The sequence below is a fragment of the Puma concolor genome, chromosome B4 (genome assembly GCF_028749965.1).
Source record: "Puma concolor isolate L17-30 chromosome B4, mPumCon1.1.hap2, whole genome shotgun sequence".
NCBI lineage: Eukaryota > Metazoa > Chordata > Mammalia > Carnivora > Felidae > Puma > Puma concolor.
The window spans coordinates 75817638-75834061 of NC_141673.1; the positions used below are offsets into that span (position 1 = coordinate 75817638).

The 16424-nt window shown below is 33.6% G+C and overlaps 1 protein-coding gene across 12 annotated transcripts in view; it reads left to right on the top strand.

Annotated features, from left to right (window-relative positions):
* KIF21A (kinesin family member 21A) overlaps nucleotides 1-16424 on the top strand; it is a 155783-nt gene that overhangs the window by 103417 nt on the left and 35942 nt on the right. For 8 of the 12 annotated variants that reach the window (XM_086713652.1, XM_086713650.1, XM_086713655.1 and 5 more), the window contains 13 exons: nucleotides 3217-3307; nucleotides 3718-3835; nucleotides 4230-4418; nucleotides 4845-5044; nucleotides 6104-6211; nucleotides 10007-10075; nucleotides 10170-10384; nucleotides 10536-10689; nucleotides 11220-11414; nucleotides 12085-12186; nucleotides 12971-13136; nucleotides 13612-13632; nucleotides 16214-16274. In XM_086713652.1, coding sequence (XP_086569778.1) covers nucleotides 3217-3307; nucleotides 3718-3835; nucleotides 4230-4418; nucleotides 4845-5044; nucleotides 6104-6211; nucleotides 10007-10075; nucleotides 10170-10384; nucleotides 10536-10689; nucleotides 11220-11414; nucleotides 12085-12186; nucleotides 12971-13136; nucleotides 13612-13632; nucleotides 16214-16274 — 1689 coding nt within the window. The remainder of the gene's footprint in view (nucleotides 1-3216; nucleotides 3308-3717; nucleotides 3836-4229; nucleotides 4419-4844; nucleotides 5045-6103; nucleotides 6212-10006; nucleotides 10076-10169; nucleotides 10385-10535; nucleotides 10690-11219; nucleotides 11415-12084; nucleotides 12187-12970; nucleotides 13137-13611; nucleotides 13633-16213; nucleotides 16275-16424) is intronic. The other 4 variants (XM_086713653.1, XM_086713660.1, XM_086713656.1 and 1 more) reach the window with 1 other exon arrangement.

The following is a 16424-nucleotide window of genomic DNA, read 5'->3' on the forward strand; positions in this document are numbered from 1 at the left end:
TGATTAAGAAAATAATATTTAAATATTTTAGAAGCACCAGTTTAGAAATTTCATCTCTTACTTAAAATAAGCTGTTTGAGAACTTTTACTATGTAATCATCAGTTATAGTAATATCTTATTTTAAATATGAAAACTTAAAAATTATATTTTATTGAAATTATTTAATAGTTTACATCCCATAATTATATTCCACATATTATATAGTATTCAACAATACCTATAATTTATTCTATAATTCTATAACTTATTTAAAGTATTTAATAATGAGAATATAACTCTAATTATAAGTTGTACTAGAACTCAACTAATTAGTATATTTAGAACATTATATTTGTCATTAGAATTAGATCATGGCATTAAAAATGTGAGATTTCTTCTCTTTCAGAAGGTCAAAATAAAATACATGGTTAAGGTATATAGAAGGAGTCTTCCGCCTTAAGATATTCAAGTCCTTTAAGTGTCTTTAGTGAGTAAAGTTTCTTTCCAAGTTTTATATCGTCCTTAAAGGATAGCAAAACAGAGCAGTTTTGTGCTCTAGGATAGGGCTTTTCGAACATGAATATACATACAAATCACTTGGCTGGTTTGATAAAATGAAGATTCTGATTCAGTTAAAACTGAACTAAAGCCTGAGATCTTGCTTATCTAATAAGCTTCTCAGTGATGCCGATACTTCCCTGAACTTGAAGCATAAGATTCTAGAATACTGACCTGCAGTCAAGACACTGGTTTTCGTCCCCTTGAGTGGATTAATTTCCCCACAACACAGCTTTTTAGGTAGTCAACAAAACTGTTGACATTTGTTGTCAAATGTTAAAGAGACTAAACCACATGATCACTAGTGTTCCTTCCAACTCCAAGATGCTGATTCTGTGTAACATGCAAACTTAAATTTATCTTTCATTGCTGGTTAGATAGTTACTTTAGATATCAATTTGTCTCACTTTATTGAGGAAAACTTGAATATTTGTGGTGCAATAATTACAAAGCATCAACTTATATTTTAAAAGCTTAAGCCTCAAGTGGTATATAAAGGTAAATTAATAATGTAAAGTTATAACTCCTGATCTTTCTGTATCAGAATTGGTATGAATAGCTTATAATGTATGAGTTAACTTTAAATATAAGTGAAAAGTAACATTTGCTGGACACTAGTGACTTGGAGAAAATAGGAGGGTTAGAATAAAGTGGTTATCTAGCTATAAGCCTAAACCTGAGTAAAAGAGAATTTGGGTTGCAGTTTATGTAATGAAGTGGCCACCAATAACAAAAATCGTGTGCTGCAACAGTTACAGGTGAGTAAGGAAGGCTGCATAGGGGAGAGACTGGGGAATGCTGATAAGAAAGGTCTTTCCAAACACATTCTCCTGTCCTGGCCTTAACCTTAACTTCAAGTATAGTCTGAGTACATGGTACTGTCCTTTGAATGGGATGATGGATGAAAGGGAGTTTCCTTCTAGATTTTCAGTTGGAACTGCATGATAGAAAATCAACAGTCCTAGTATAATACAAGTGATGTAAGAGTCGTTCTGTATCATCAGCATTTTTCTCTAGCAAAATGATTTAACAACATTCATGGAACCTGTTATAGTTTACTTGATTTCTTTCCAGCTAAGATTGTTTTATTGAAATTTTTACTGGTAGTTCCTTCTCACTCTAGTGACATGCTGTCTTCTATGTATCTTTATGCATCTTTCAGTTTATGCCATCAGACTCTAACATAATTAGTGCATGAGATACACAGAAGTGACAAACAGAAGTTCTCATGTAGAGTCATAGAGATTAATATATTTAACAAACACTTACTACACATTTATTATGTGCATCCCTTGGGTATGGGGGACATAATGCTGAGTCAAACAGAGATGATCCCTGCCCTCACAAGGCCCACAGTTTAGTGGGGAAGATAGAAATTAAAGAAGTAATCACATAAAAAAACATAAATTAAGAACTCTGAAAAGTGCTTACAAAGGAAAGTATTTGTCTTACTCTGAATACAAAAGTATCTGTGAGAATTCAGACCTAGGGTTAAACATTACAGTTTAATAATAACATAGCTTAAATAAGATTAAACTTTTAGCCTAGAAGCTAAAAACAAGTCCAGGTATTAGGGCAGTTTTTTAGTGTAGCAGAATATCTGAAAGAAATGATAGTGGTTCCAAAGTTATTTTGATACAGTTTTTAAGCTGTTTCAAGGGGAATTTTATTGGGACAATATTGCCTTTTGAGCATTTTTTTACTCTTGATTTAAAAATGTTACAGTAGCACAAGAAGAAATCTTTCGCGTATAGATTTACTTCAAGTTTACTTTCTTAGTATTATTTAGTTTGATTAAATGTGTGAGTCTAGCAAACAGAAATGTAACTTCTATGTATAATTGACCATGGTTGCTAGGCCATAAAAGAGTGAGTTAAGTGTGAAAAACTTTGCTCACTGTAGTGTGCACTGTCTTCTTAGGGCCACCAGGGCTGAGTTAGTTTAGCTATAAACATCACCTAACGTTAGTATGTAGTTAGAGCTGTTTAGTACCAGAAGACTGAGGAAGAGGCTTCCATTTGTATGGCCAATTTTGTGGCAGACCCTGGTATTTCCTAGTCAGTCAAAGGTTAGGCTGAACTTCAGACAGTTTTGATGTGCAAAGACCCATTTTGGTGAGAACATTTTAAGAAAAGTCCTGTGCTGTAGATATGGCATATGAAAAAAGAGCCTGTGCCATTACTAGCGGATGCAGCCAGTGTAGACAAACTTTGGTGCACAGATTTATTCTGAATCTTTAAATTTATTCTTAAATGTATCAGGTCACCAATAAAAATGCTCCTTCTGTATCTTTGTATTTAGATGGGAAAAGTCATATATTTAGATGAGAAAAGCAAAATATTTGTTTTGATTTCCTTTGAATTTAAATCATCTACATTCTAATTAATTGACTGTTACTGTGACTAGTTCTTAGCGGTCTCCTCAGATCTCATACTCTAGGGGATAATCTGTTCCTCAGTGTTTCTAGAAAATGATCTTTTTCCCAATGATAAGTCACTATGGCTGGAATGGCAATTTCTACTTTCCTCTGAAACATCAGATATAACTTTGCTCAAATGATAAACTCTTAGTTTATTTCCAAAAGTAATTGATGGTTTTTAAAATCTGGGAGACAAAAGTGAACACCTTTCCTCTCTACTTAAATACTGTATCTTTTTGTTCCTCTTTTTTTTTTTAAGTGTGGCTGGTAAAGAGGATAATGCAGATACTGACCAAGAGAAGAAAGAAGAAAAGGGTATTACAGAAAGAGAGAACAATGAATTAGAAGTGGTAAGTATGAAAGAATGAACTTGTAAATTTCAGTCCTTGAATTTAGCTTATTTATGGTTGCCGATAGCTACTAATTTATATGTAGAAAAGGGAAATAGTTATCATGCATCCATTTTAAACTATTTGTTTAAGGATTTCTTTTCTTCAGAAATGTGAGCCATAAAATACTGGCAACTTTCAATTTTGTGCAATGTGAAAGCATTGTGTGTGTGTGGATAGAATACTGTGAGAGAGAAAACACTATTTTATTTAAGACAAATTATGTAATACCCTTACAAGTGTGAAATGATTTTTGAAGTACTGAAAGGTGAAATTTGTATACTTCTGTATTTTGTACTCTGGCAATCTAATGAGGTAATCAGTTTGTTTTGCTGATATTGGACTATTAATAGTCACAAATCACATTTTAGGAAGAAAGTCAAGAAGTGAGTGATCATGAGGAGGAAGAGGAAGAGGAGGAGGAAGAAGAAGATGACATTGAAGGGGGTGAAAGCTCTGATGAATCAGATTCCGAATCAGATGAAAAAGGTACTTGCTGTCTAGTACAAGGACAAAGATTCATTTGGGGAATATGTTTAAAATTTGGGGAGAGAACATTCTCCATTTCCTTCTTGATGAAGGCAGCTTTTACAACTGCCAACCTGTGTATCCCCTTCCAGCCTCATGTTTCTGCCCTTACTGGATTTAGTCACTATGTGATTTCCATTCTTATTTAGTACAAATAGTATCTGTTGTCACTGCTTAGTGTGAACGCTGTTAATTTACCACCTTTTCGTAGTTTTGGGGTTACCCAGGATGTTCTCCTTCTAGCTGCGAAGTGAATGCCTGGATGTAGATGCTCGTTTTCATGCTCTTGCTCAAAAGCTGGAATTATGATATTGTTGCCTACTGCAGTATGTTTATTTTCTTCCTTTATAAATAGCCAATTATCAAGCAGACTTAGCAAACATTACCTGTGAAATTGCAATCAAGCAAAAACTGATTGATGAACTAGAAAACAGCCAGAAAAGACTGCAGACACTGAAAAAGCAGTATGAAGAGAAGCTAATGATGTTGCAGCATAAGATTCGGGACACTCAGTTGGAGAGAGACCAGGTGCTCCAGAATTTAGGTAAGAATTACATTTAATTCTAATTAAGGTTCCAATTAAATTGCCAAAATGGGTGTTTATCATTGCTTCCCTTAGAAGAAAGACATTACATTAGCGGCCACATTAAATATGAGTTTGTGTCATGTTAAATATTGCCTATTTTTTTTCATTTTGATACCTATTTAGGCTATTTAATTATTTTGTCCAAAGTTGTGGCTGATTGTTTTACTGTCTTAATGCTGGAAACATTTATTAAATTAAAAAAAAAACAAAACTGTTAAACAAGTTGAGAGTAGATAATAAAACAGAGAGTAATTCAAAGATACCCTGGCTTCTTGAAGTTTGTGTTTGGGAGGTAGTTTTTCTCTAAGGTCATAAGTTATAAATCTGTGATGTGAAAAATCTGTGTCTCACAGAAACAAATGCAAATATCCTTTGGTCATTTAGGCTCAGTGGAGTCTTATTCAGAAGAAAAGGCAAAAAAAGTTAGGTCTGAATATGAAAAGAAACTTCAAGCCATGAATAAAGAACTGCAAAGACTTCAGACAGCTCAGAAAGAGCATGCAAGGTTGCTTAAAAACCAGTCTCAATATGAAAAGCAGTTGAAGAAATTGCAGCAGGATGTGATGGAAATGAAAAAAACAAAGGTACTGACTGTATTTTGCATTAAAATCTGATGTTGAGGATATGTGTTTCATTTGGGACAAAAAAATTATTGTGATTCTTTCCATATTCAATAAAAGGGTAACCGAGTCTTACAAATGATGTACTTCCTTTTGGCAATTAGAAGTTGCTTCCTGCACTCATCCATTATCAAAACCTTTCTTCAGAGTAGGTGAAAATCATGTGGTTGAAAATAGGGCTTCTTTTGACTCTGATGGATATCTCTCCTCCTGAAACACGTAAAATATTTCAAACATGAAAAAAATCATCAAAAATTACATAATGAACACTGTATACACTATCTTAAACACTACAGTTATATGGAAAGTCTATGTATTCCTTTTTGATCATCTTCTTTCCTGAAGAGGTAACAACTATCTTGAATTTAGTGTTTATCATTCCCATGCATAGAAGAATGCACATCGTCTTCTCTTAACAAAACAGTATGTGAATTCTGATCTGTTATCTGTTTTTTCTGTGGGGTGAATTTTTCTTATTAACATTTGGTGTGAAAATCAGCAAATGTGAAAATGATTTAGGAAGTTTTAGATTCTTATGTTGTGTCTTTGCTGAGGACAACAATAGCTAAAATTATTAGGTGCTTACAATATGCCAAGCATTATTATAAGCACTCTTCAGGTATTACTTGTTAAATTCTCATAATAGTATAATGCCACAGAACTGTTATTTTTTATATATATTTTTTATATATGAGAAAATGAAAACCTAGGGAGGTAAAGTAATTTGTTCAAGGTCACACAGCTACTGGTAATAAGTACCAAAAATTCATTCAAGTTATAGAACAATTGAACATTTATATAAAAAGCATAGAGCACTAAGCAATTTGATAGGAATGTATTAGAAAAGTTATTAGAAAAAGAAATGTACTAATCCCACAAAAATTAGAATTGACCATTTAAAATGTGCAACAAAAGTCCACTTGTCTCTGTTAAGTATTCAGAATTCTAACTGCTTGCTTCCATTAGTTTAATGAATGTTGTGATAGGGTAACTCCAATAGATGTGTTTACCTAATTTTTTTAGGTTCGACTAATGAAACAAATGAAAGAAGAACAAGAAAAAGCCAGATTGACAGAGTCTAGGAGAAACAGAGAGATTGCTCAATTGAAAAAAGATCAACGTAAAAGAGATGTGAGTGGACTTTAACTTTCAGTTATATACAAATCTTGTACATTGAACAAGCTTGTTTAGTAAATGGAAGAAAATTTTCTTATAACTTTAACTATTAAATGCAGGTTAAGGACAATAAGCATAAGGACAATAAGTATGCATTAATTTAGTAATATGGCAGTTATTATATGGATTATAGTGATTCAATATACAAGCTTATGAAAAACAATATAATGTTATTATAAATTTTGTTAGAGGCTTATTTCCTAGATGATGAGATAGGAGAAAATGGCAAAGATATAATTGGTTATCTCTAGGGAAATCAGGTAACTACTTATAGTATTGTATAAGATAGTGATTTTAGGATGGTTCCAAAGACAGTTTCACCTAGAGAGTCTTAGAGATGTTCCTGAATAATAACCCAGTTTCACTAGAGGTGTCTTTAATAAGAGCGCAAAAGTTTTCATATTCTTTCACTCAAGAATCCTGCTTCTTCCATGAACTCAGACTAAGAAAATAATCTAAAATAAGAAAAATTGTTATGTATTAAAATCTTTAATCTAGAGTAATTTGTAATAGTGAAAAACGTAAAAACAACCAAGATACTTGACAGTATGGAGAATAGTTAAATAAATTATAGCCCATCTCATTTAATAGGTTATTATTCATCTATTGAAGATTAGGATTTGGAGACTGCATAGTAAAATGAAAAATGACTGTGATTTAACATTAAGCATAAAGTAGCATTTCATATATGCATGCTTGATTAAATGAGGGGAAAATTTTAAGGATATATACCAGCATGCTAACTGTAGCTGTGTCAAGATTTTAAGTTACAGCCTATTTGTTTTTTATTCTTTCTAAATTTTGGCAATATGGTTATTTCTTTTTTTTTTTTAATGTTTATTTATTTAGAGAGAGAGCATGAGCACAGTGGGGTAAGAGAGAGCATGAGCACAGAGAAAGAGAGGGAGAGAGAGAATCTCAAGCAGGCTCCACACTGTCAGCATAGAGCCCAACATATGACTCAATCTCATGAACCATGAGATCATGACCTGAGCCAAAATCAAGAGTCAGAGGCACCCCAGCAATTTGGTGTTTTCATTTATGGTGGTTTTTTTTTTTTTTTCCTCAGAAGAAGAAGAGGCCACCGTGGTCTTTTCTCCATTGTTGGTTAGGTTTCAGCTTCTGTTCCTTTTTTCTTGCTCAACTTTTTCTAAGTCCTCCCTGGAGAAAATCTGAGCATACAGCATATTTTAGAAAATAGAAACCTACTTTGGGAAATAAAAAGAAAACTTAAGGAGATAGAAGAAAGTAATGACAGAGAAAAGTAGATATTTTCACAAGATGACTTCTGTATTAAGGCTATATTTCTTTTTTTTTCCTATTAAAAAATTGGCATATATTCGTGAGCCATAAAGTTTGCTCTTTTAAACTATACAATTCAAGGTTTTAATATATTCACAGAATTGTGCAACAATCATTACCATCTTATTCCAGAATATTTTTTATCAGTCCAAAAAGTAACTCCATATCCATTAGCAGTCACTCCCTATTCTTCCGTCTTCCTGGCCCTGACAGCCATTCTGGTATACTTTCTGTCTCCATGGATTTGCCCATTGTAAATGGAATATATGATATATATAACTTTTTGTGTTTGGTTTCTTTCATTTAGCATGACGTTTTCAAGGTTCATCCATGTTATTACATGTATTGGTAGTTCATTCCTTTTTATGACTGTATGGATAGAGCACATTTTGTTTTTGCATTCCTTAGTTGGTGGATATTTGGGTTATTTCCACTTTTTGGCTATTTATTTTTAAAGTTTTTATTCCAATTCTGGTTATTTAACATACAGTGTAATATTAGTTTCAGGTATACAGTATAGTGATTCGACACCTTCATATGATACTCAGTGCTCATCAAGTGCATTCCTTAATCCTTGTCGGCCCCTTCAGTCCCTTCAGCCTATTTCAGCCCCTTTCCCCAACTCTCCTCTGGTAACCATCAGTTTATTCTCTACAGTTAAAGAGTCTGTTTCTTGGTTTGCCTCTCTCTCTTTTTTTTCCCTTTGCTCATTTTTGTTTCTTAAATTCCACATATTAAAGAAGGAAATCTTGCCATTTGCAGTGACATGGGTGGAGTTAGTATTATGCTAAGTGAAATAAGTCAGAGAGAGACAAATACCATATTTATTTATTTATTTTATTATTTTTTTTTTTTTAATTTTTTTTTTCAACGTTTATTTATTTTTGGGACAGAGAGAGACAGAGCATGAACGGGGGAGGGGCAGAGAGAGAGGGAGACACAGAATCGGAAACAGGCTCCAGGCTCTGAGCCATCAGCCCAGAGCCTGACATGGGGCTCGAACTCAGGGACTGCGAGATCGTGACCTGGCTGAAGTCGGACGCTTAACCGACTGCGCCACCCAGGCGCCCCTATTTATTTTATTTTTAATGAAAACTTTTGGATGACAGGAATAATTTCCTTATAATGTACTGTACTTATTTCTTTACAACTAATTCATATGAGATAGAGTAATATTGCACAATTAACTACTAGTATGGAATTTTTGAATCTTATTGTACAACATAGGATCATATATGATATAATATTCTGTTATAAAGATATGAGGCTGGCTAGTCACATACAAAGCTAACATTCAGACTCCTTTGCCCTTCTACTTATTGCTTTGTGTGCATATTGACTCCCTTTCTAAATTGTTTCTTGTCATATTCATCTTCAAACCCTTTGTACCAAAAATATGAATGAGCTTGAGATTTGATTTTGAATAAGAAAAAACTTAATTTAGTAACAAGTTTCAAACCATTTGTTTATTTTAATTTTTGGAAGTTCATTTATTTAAAAACATTTATTAACTTTGCCTCTATGTCAATCATTGTTGTAGGCAATGAAGATACAGCAGTGATAAGATAGTGTCCGTTTCTCAGAGAATTCTCATCTGATGACATAGGACTATGCATAAACATGAGATGAATGATCTGTTTGAACTAGGGATACAAAACATGAAGGTTATTTGGTATATCACAGAATTTAAGTCCTAGAATGTTTGTGATTAAGTCCAATTCCTAAGCTTTGCCCAAGATCACAGAGTTGAATAAATGACAGAACCAAAACTAGGATCTGTGTTCTTTTTCAGTCCAAAATTTCTTCCTAAATTATAGCCTTATAAAATGACTTAAAGTTGTTTATAATTAATTGTCTTTATCATATAGAGTACCTAAAAGCAAATTGGTAACCAATACCGACATGTTTTATTTTTCATTTACTTTACCCAACATAATATTTCCGAAGTTCTTGTAAAGTGCTAATACAATTAATATATGTTTTCCCTATATTTAAAATGGAGTTAATAATTACTGATATATTTTAAGGTGACTTTGTTGGAAATATTCTAAGCTGTGTTTCTTCCTCAGCAAAATTAAATGTCTAGCAAAAAATGAAATGATACAATATTTGTAAGGCATTTAGAAAAGCAGTTGTATATAGTAAGCACTATGAATGTTTCTTAAATAAAATTGTGGCACCAGAGATAACTTCATTTTTCAGAAAGAAATGGCTGCATCAGTATGTATTTTTGTTTATTGGAATAAAATATTCTTATCTGTAGTAATGGATGCAAGGTCATTTTTAGCTCAGATTTTGCTAAGAACTGATGGGGCATCTGTTAATGCAGGAGTAGGAAGTATTGGGGCATATGTTAATGCAGTGGGATGGGGCATACGTTAATGCAGGAGTAGAAAGCATTGTATCTTTCAGTTTAGTATTTTAACTTATTCAATATTATTTTTATAGCATCAACTTAGACTTCTGGAAGCCCAAAAAAGAAACCAAGAAGTGGTTCTTCGTCGCAAAACCGAAGAGGCAAGTTGATCATTTGGAGGAAACATCTGGCTTTGAGATACGTGATGTATTTCTGTAGACTAAAAGAGTGAGTCTATCTCTGTTGCACTTTCAGGTTACAGCTCTTCGTAGGCAAGTGAGGCCCATGTCAGATAGAGTAGCTGGGAAAGTCATGCGGAAGCTGAGCTCATCCGATACCCCCGTTCAGGACACGGGTTCCAGTGCAGCTGCTGTAGAAGCAGATGTATCAAGGGCAGGAGCCCAGCAGAAAATGAGAATTCCTGTGGCAAGAGTCCAGGCCTTACCAACGCCCACAACAAATGGAACCAGGTCAGTACAATTCTTTTGTTCCTTCTGACATAATCTTTGTGGCATTATTACTGAATGTTGGACTTAAATGAAAAAACAGCTTATTTTTTGGCATACAGTCAAATAAACATATAAGTAATAATTATGTTTATCTGTTTTTATATGGTTATAGAAAAAAATATCAGAGGAAAGGGTTGACTGGCCGAGTGTTTACTTCCAAGACAGCTCGCATGAAGTGGCAGCTTCTTGAGCGCAGGGTCACAGACATCATCATGCAGAAAATGACTATTTCCAATATGGAGACGGATATGAATAGGCTCCTCAAGGTGTGGAAAACAGAACATAGATATGTTCTTTCTTAGCTGACTGGTAATTTTAGGTTTCCAAATTTGATCCCTTGGTACATTAATCCTTACCAATTTGTCTTTTTTTCTTTTTCTTTTTTTGTGGGTTTTGATCGCATTATGTGTGAACAGATGAACATCATTTCTTTTTTGTTTTGTTTTGTCTTAATTGTGGTAAGAAAAGACAGCACGAGATTTACCCTCTTAACCCATTTTTAAGTGTATAGTACAGCATTGTTAACTATAGGAACAGTGTTGATTAGCAGATGTCTAGAACTTATTTGAGTAACTGAAACTTCATAGCACCCCTCAATTCCCCCCAACCTGGTCCCCGGCCCCTGGAAACCACCATTTTACTTACTGCATCTATGAGTTTGACTCTTTTAGATACCTTATATGAATGAAATCTTGCAGTACTTGTCCTTCTGTGACTCACTTATTTCATTTAGCATAATATTCTTAAGGTCCTGGATGAATATCATTTCTTAAAATCCAATCTGTTTTTTCAATAGCAACGGGAAGAACTCACAAAAAGACGGGAGAAACTTTCAAAAAGACGAGAAAAGATGGTCAAGGAGAGTGGAGAGGGAGATAAAAATGTGGTTAACATCAATGAGGAGATGGAGTCATTAACTGCTAACATAGATTACATCAATGACAGTATTTCTGATTGTCAAGCCAACATCATGCAGATGGAAGAAGCAAAGGTTTGTAATTGTAAAAAAATGGTTAATGGCTTAAGGAAGATGTTTTTGTATTTTTAATCATGAAAAGCACTTTGAATTTTTATATCAAGGAATTTTCTATTTATGGGTTTACTATGATTCTTAGGTTTTGCATGAATATCACTCCCTGCTTGCTCTCCAGATTTCTTTGCTAATTTTGTGATATTATTTATTGTTTATAAAATCAAAAAGAGGGGCGCCTGGGTGGCTCAGTCGGTTAAGTGTCCGACTTCAGCTCAGGTCATGATCTCACGGTCCGTGAGTTCGAGCCCCGCGTCGGGCTCTGTGCTGACAGCTCAGAGCCTGGAGCCTGTTTCAGATTCTGTGTCTCCCTCTCTCTCTGCCCCTCCCCTGTTCATGCTCTGTCTCTCTCTGTCTCAAAAATAAATAAACATTAAAAAAAATTTTTAAATCAAAAAGATATAAAAACGTATATCACTTATAAATCCACCTTGAATTCTTAACTGCTCAAATGTGTCTTTTCTTTTCAACTAACCCATATGTTTCTTGGAGTAGGGATCATATTTTACATTTTTCTGAGGAGTCTTATTAACTTACCCAACACTATCAAATAAATAAATGAGACAACAGGCTTTTGCCTCTGAATATATTCAGCTCAAAATAATGTTCGACATATGCTGATTTGATGTAGGAAGAAGGAGAAACATTGGATATCACTGCGGTCATTAATGCTTGCACACTTACAGAAGCCCGATACCTGCTGGACCACTTCTTGTCAATGGGTATCAATAAGGTATGATCTAACTACACCCAAATAATGATTAATTCATTTTGTTTATCTTTCATCAGTGACCCTTTCCTTTATAATAGGTAAGAAGGGTTTTTTTTTTTTAACTGAAAAGTATTTTTTTTACCTTTCTTTAGAGTTAAGAAAAGTCAGGACTATTTAGATCAATTCCATTAGCTTGTCATCCATTGTGCTTGTGTATTAGAAGAGGTAAACAACTTAAACAAGAAATAATTCATCTTTTGCTTTAACAAAGGAAAAATGAAAAGAAAAATCTCTTGGGGTGCAAACAAAGTTGGTATCATAACTTTGGTTTAGTATTGATTTTTCACAGCTCAAAAAGAAATCTGAAAGTAAAAAATACAGTGGTGCTTCCCTCCTCTTTGAATGTAAATGCATTAACCTGTCACCTGTAAGAATCCTAAGTATTGAGGATGATAATGATTTCTGACTCCCCTCCCCCCCCCTTTTTTTGCCACTTTGGGATGGTGCTAGACCCTTTATTTTATGTTCTCCCACTTAATCTTCACAATGTGCTAGGAAGTAGATATTATTAATATCATTCTGCATATGAGGCAACTGAAGTAGGAAGATAAGGTAATTTGCTCAAGGTCACCAGGCTAGTAAGCGGAGGAGCTACAGTGAATCAACGTCTATCGGATGTCAAAGTCCATATATCATATGCATTTGTTATTTGATACACATCTTTGTATGGAAGATTCTGTTATGTATGACCTGAGATAATTGTTGTTGTTGTTATTATTATTATTATGTTTTGGTGTTGTTACAGGGTCTTCAGGCTGCCCAGAAAGAGGCTCAAATTAAAGTACTTGAAGGTCGGCTTAAACAAACCGAAATAACCAGCGCTACACAAAACCAGCTCTTATTCCATATGTTGAAAGAGAAAGCAGAGTTAAATCCTGAGCTAGATGCTTTACTAGGCCATGCTTTACAAGGTAATTTGGACTAAATTTCTGTTAAACAAATTGCATGGTAGCTTTGCTCTTTGAGAATGCTATACTATACCTCTTTCCCCTATTGCTTGATTGAATAGATGCTATATTTACTCATGCTTTTAATAATTATTCCTTCTTTAATTTGCATGTATAAATTTGGGGGGATTTAATTATTGTCATTCCAAGAAATGATTACCAACTTTAAAAGGCTTATTTAACCTTATTGAGCACTTAGTTTTTATGAATAAAGAGGATCAACCAAGTTTCTGAATTGGTTATTTAAAATATTAACCACATTTCATTACTTTACTCTGCATATCTAATTGCCTTAAAAAATAATAAGTGTTTTCTATGGCATCTATTCTACATATCTTATAAATGGTGCATAATCTTGTTTTATGTGGGAGTTCTTAACATTGGATCTGTTTTGATTGGAGTATTGCTTTTTGTTTCCTTTTTGCTGTTATTTACACAGATCTAGATAGCGTACCTTTAGGTAAGTATGTTTAGCTTTCTGTGTACCCTACAGCTGCATGAATTACTAATTGTTCATGTACACTAATTGTGGTACATCTTATGTTTAAAATTTTTATTGGCAGCCAACTGGTTTTTGCATGATCTTTTTGAAATGTATCCATGACCACAAACATACTAAGTCTTTTATCTTTCCTATACATTCATTCCTGTTTTAAAACCTATTAGATTTTTAAAGAAGTATACTTTAGTTAATTTTCTCTTTTAGTTTTTGACCTCCAGCTGTGACTCCAGTTTCGTAAGCCTTTCTTTCTGTTTCTTGTAGGAAAAAATGGAGTATACATTTCTTTTTAATTTTTAAATATATCTGTTAACTTGCATCTGTTGTTTTAACCTCATAACTTTCCTTAGCATATATCTTTGGTATATACTTGTCTTTGGTATATATTTGCTAGATTCTCAGCTATTCTTAATTTTTGTAAAATTAAATACGTATATTTTAACATTGTAAACTGAAATTATTCAAAGCATTCTATATGAACATATTGAAACAATATTTATGATTATAATATTTTCAGATTAGAAGTGGCTTTAGAGATGACCAAATATAGAGATTTTCAAACCTTCCCCTTGCCACTACAGCCTTGTCATGAACTACACCCACCCATTAATAATGTCTCTGCTCCTCTCAATGATGATACACATGAAGGACCAGGAGTATCAGGGCAATTTTATTACTTGTGATTTTTCTGAATGATTATTTTGGAGCAGTTTTTATTTAATTAAAATTTTTTTTCAGAATCTGATCTGATCTTTTTTTTTTGTAAGCACACAGCTGCCAAAAGTGTTCTAAATGCTTATCCTTAAAGGAGAGGAATGTAATTGAAAGATTAAATGTACTTACCTTTATGTGTCAGTAGAATAAACATAATCTATACATCTGAATTTGTTTTAAAGAAGATGTTACATAAATAAAATACATGAGTTATTTGATTTTTTTTGGATGTTTATACCGCATGTTAATCTCAAAGTAGTATTTTCTTGAGATCAACTGCATAATATAGGTATGGAAAGGCTGATACTTTTAAGCTGCTTAAGCTATACCAAGTACAGGTAGAACAAATAGGATTGGTTATATCCTAACCAAGACTGTCAAAGTTCCTGGATTATAACTAGGATTTTTGCCATTCCATGTCTTATCAGGCATGGTTCTTGAGCCTCCCTCTAGTGGTAGGCTTTGAGGTACACATTGCCTTCAAGACCACCATGATCTTCACTTCAGAAAGTAAATTCCCTTTTACGGGTCCTAGATGGGCTCCATTTTAGATAATACTATCACGTATCAAGTATTACTGAATTTCTATCAAAGTATCTGCTAAACAGTGAGGAAGAAAGGGAACATCAGAGAAAGGAATTAGTTGTCTACAGTCAAAATGCACAAAATTACAAGTTAAAAGGGGATAAATCATATATATTTTTGATTAATATATGTTATTTATAATATGTTTGCTTTTGTAGAATGATTTTATAATAAACTGTGTATATTTTAAAAACCTGCACCTATGTTAGGGGCTCACTGACATTTTATTTTTTTTTTTTTTTTAAATTTTTTTTTTTCAACATTTATTTATTTTTGGGACAGAGAGAGAGACAGAGCATGAATGGGGGAGGGGCAGAGAGAGAGGGAGACACAGAATCGGAAACAGGCTCCAGGCTCTGAGCCATCAGCCCAGAGCCTGACGCGGGGCTCGAACTCACGGACCGTGAGATCGTGACCTGGCTGAAGTCGGACGCTTAACCGACTGCGCCACCCAGGCGCCCCATTGACATTTTAAATAGTTTACTTTCAGTGGCTGTTTGATTTATTGACTTCCTACTAGTTTTACTTGTTTGCTTTTTCTCCTCTTTTTTACTAGTCTGTTACAGTTGTTCTGAAATAGTGGTGATTTACTTGTATTTATTTACAAAACTGTTGCATGTGAACCTATTGTTTTTGTCTTTTATGTACATATGAATGAGCTGCATGCTGATGTGTGACTTCTGAATACTTTCACACATGCACACACACACACACACACACACACACACACACACCACTCTCTTACTCTCTGCTTGAAAACAAAAATAAAAATAAAGGAAAATATTTAAGTAAATTGACATATTAAAATATAGCAAGTATGTCTACCCCTATATAGTTTTTGAAGTTGGCTTAGTACATTAAAGGGATCTCATGCAACATTTACTCTCTCTTGTATTTTACTCTGTGGGTTTTCATATGTTTGGATAGCATGGGATAAATACATACTCTGAAAAATATATACATACTCTGATAAACACATGATCTCATTTCCATCCTGTGAATGTTGTTCTTCTATATTTTATGATTCAAACTTGTAGTTTTTCTATTTTGGACCCTTTTTCTCATTTTAGGACACATAATCAAAGGGGTTTCTTAGAAGTATTTTTCTACATTTCTATTTGGACTCAGTTACGAAAACCAAAGTGCCCATATTGAGATGTTGATATTTATTATAGCACGGGGATTGCAGTCACTCAAATTGTGGCATGTGGATAATACTTAGATTTTGGACATTTTTTTTTAGAAAATGTAGAGGATAGTACTGATGAGGATGCACCTTTGAACAGCCCAGGATCAGAAGGAAGGTAGGAGAGCCTTTAGAAACTTAATAGATTTTGTTTCTGTAATTTTTTAAATACTTTTATCTTGTTGCTTCAATCAATTACCATAAAACAAATAATTTTGAATTTTATGGCTAAGTGAATAGCACTAGAAATAGTATTATGGAAACCAAA